Source organism: Trichechus manatus, unplaced genomic scaffold, assembly GCF_000243295.1.
Source record: "Trichechus manatus latirostris isolate Lorelei unplaced genomic scaffold, TriManLat1.0 scaffold00110, whole genome shotgun sequence".
Taxonomy (NCBI): Eukaryota; Metazoa; Chordata; class Mammalia; order Sirenia; family Trichechidae; genus Trichechus; species Trichechus manatus.
In genome coordinates this window covers 7,488,740-7,490,944 of record NW_004444046.1, presented here as the reverse complement: position 1 = coordinate 7,490,944, position 2,205 = coordinate 7,488,740, and the positions used below count along the sequence as shown (strand labels likewise).

Genomic DNA, 2,205 nt, shown 5'->3' with positions numbered 1-2,205 from the left:
ATGCTATTTCTGCTTTTCGCTTTTTTTCATGAAAGTGAAAATCCTCTTCAAATTTCTTTCGGTTAATGAAAACAGGTACTAATGTAGGTCTTCCATAAAAGCAAAGTGGTGAAAAGCTTTCGAAAAGCAGGGAACACCTGTATTCCTGAACTCATGTTTTATAGATGATTGACATATTCTGCCTATGATTAAAATCATTATTGCTGTGTCACCGTTTACCTTTCATCAACAAATATACTAGTTGTTTTAAGTTCTTGAAAAACTAAATTTCGCACAAATCATGGAGATGGACCCAAAGTTTAATAATACATCATTTTTTTTTGGTAGGACCCTTTTTCATTCAAAGTCTTCGAGGCTTTAAAATTCAAGGATCTAGAGATCTTTAAATCTAGGTACACTTTGCCAAACGTGTGCCTCTCTTATTTTGGACTAGGGATGCCTTCTGCTTTGGTGGTGGCTTTGACTGGAAAGTTCTCTTGAGAAAGACTAAGGAAGGAACCCAGAGAATAGCAAGAAGCTCTGAGCAATAGATACATTTCTTTTGGTTTTCTTTTAGGTTGCTGTTTGAGTTCACCAGCACAGGGAGGGGGCAGAGCTTCAGGACAGAAGTTCTTTCAGGAGGAAAGATTGTATATCAAGTAAACCATTCCCTGTGCTACCATTCAGAGCTCAGTGTGACAGATGTAGCTTAAGTGACAGACGTGGCACGGAGAAGCAAGGGACTCCCAACAGGTCACAATAATACAGGAGCCACCCAATAGAATAAAACTGGAATTTAGAATCCACGTAAGATTGAAGGAGCAAGAAGTTTCATATTAGTTTGATATCCTTTGTATATATACATACACACACACAGAAATGCCGGCCACAGCTGTGGGAAACTTCGTGCTTTGCTACAAGTTCCTTTCTGTTAATACTATTCTCTCTTTTTTTGCTAACCATCATCTAGGCTCCGGGAATGAAAAAGCTTTGGGCCAAAAAATAAAGACCTGGGAGTCATCAAGGAAAGGACATTCGTTCTTGAACAATTTGCACTTGAGGAACGGAGAGCTGGTTATCCATCAAACAGGGTTCTATTACATCTATTCCCAAACATACTTTCGATTTCAGGAAAAAGAAACTGTGCCAACTGTTTCACTGGAAGAGAACAGAAAGAAAAACAAACAAATGGTTCAATATATTTACAAATACACAAGTTATCCTGACCCTATACTACTGATGAAAAGCGCTAGAAATAGTTGCTGGTCTAAAGATTCAGAATATGGACTCTATTCCATCTATCAAGGGGGAATATTTGAGCTTAAAGAAAATGACAGGATTTTTGTCTCTGTAACTAATGAACAATTGATTGACATGGACCAAGAAGCCAGTTTTTTTGGGGCCTTTTTAATTGGCTAACTCATTGCTGTCAAGTCCATTCCAACTCATAGTAACCCTATAGGGCAAAGTAGAACTGTTACATCTTTCTCCTGCAGAGCAGCTGGTGGGTTTGAACCACCAAACTTTCGGTTAGCTGCTCCTTTAATTGACTAAGTGACCTGAAAAAGAAAAAACAATCCCCCAAAAATAACCATTTACTTTTGTGACTCTTCAATTTTTTTTTTCAGAAATCTAGCAGATTCTCTGCTTCAAAACAATTTTGTAGTGACTAACATCCACTGAGGAGCCCTGGTGGCACAGTGGTTGAGCACTTGGCTGTTAAACAAAAGGTCAGTGGTTCATGTCCACCAGCTGCTCTGTGGGAGAAAGATGTGACAGTCTACTTCTGTAAAGAATTCAGCCTTGAAAACCCTATGGTGTAGTTTTACTCTGTCGTATAGGGTCGCAATAAGTTGGAATCGACTTGATGGCAAGGGATTTGGTTTGAAACATTCACTGTCCTTATCATTTACTTCTTGCCAAGACTCCAGAAGAAAGAGCAACAATGCATCTTTTAAGAGGTATATCGGAGTAGTAGCTTCCACATTGCTTTAAGGGAAAATTTATTTTGCCCCTGCCAGGAGAGCAATTACTTTTATCTACCAAAATCAGGACACAAAATGTTTCATTTTATTTCATCGTTTTATCTTTTCAGATTGGCGTGAGGTGGGGGAATGTTAGTTGCAGTTTGTTTAATTTCCCCTAATTGTTATTTCAAAACAGAGCATAATTTATGCACTTCGGTTGTATGCTCAAACACCCATTTAAATGTGTGATAGAATTTTG

At 38.3% G+C, this 2,205-nt stretch overlaps 1 protein-coding gene across 2 annotated transcripts in view; it reads left to right on the top strand.

The window, feature by feature from the left end:
* TNFSF10 (TNF superfamily member 10) overlaps nt 1-1,658 on the top strand; it is a 16,745-nt gene extending 15,087 nt beyond the window's left edge. For both annotated transcript variants that reach the window (XM_023737946.1, XM_004383477.2), the window contains one exon: nt 950-1,658. In XM_023737946.1, coding sequence (XP_023593714.1) covers nt 950-1,398 — 449 coding nt within the window. In that variant the 3' untranslated portion in view covers nt 1,399-1,658. The remainder of the gene's footprint in view (nt 1-949) is intronic.
* The last annotated feature ends 547 nt before the right edge of the window (nt 1,659-2,205 follow it).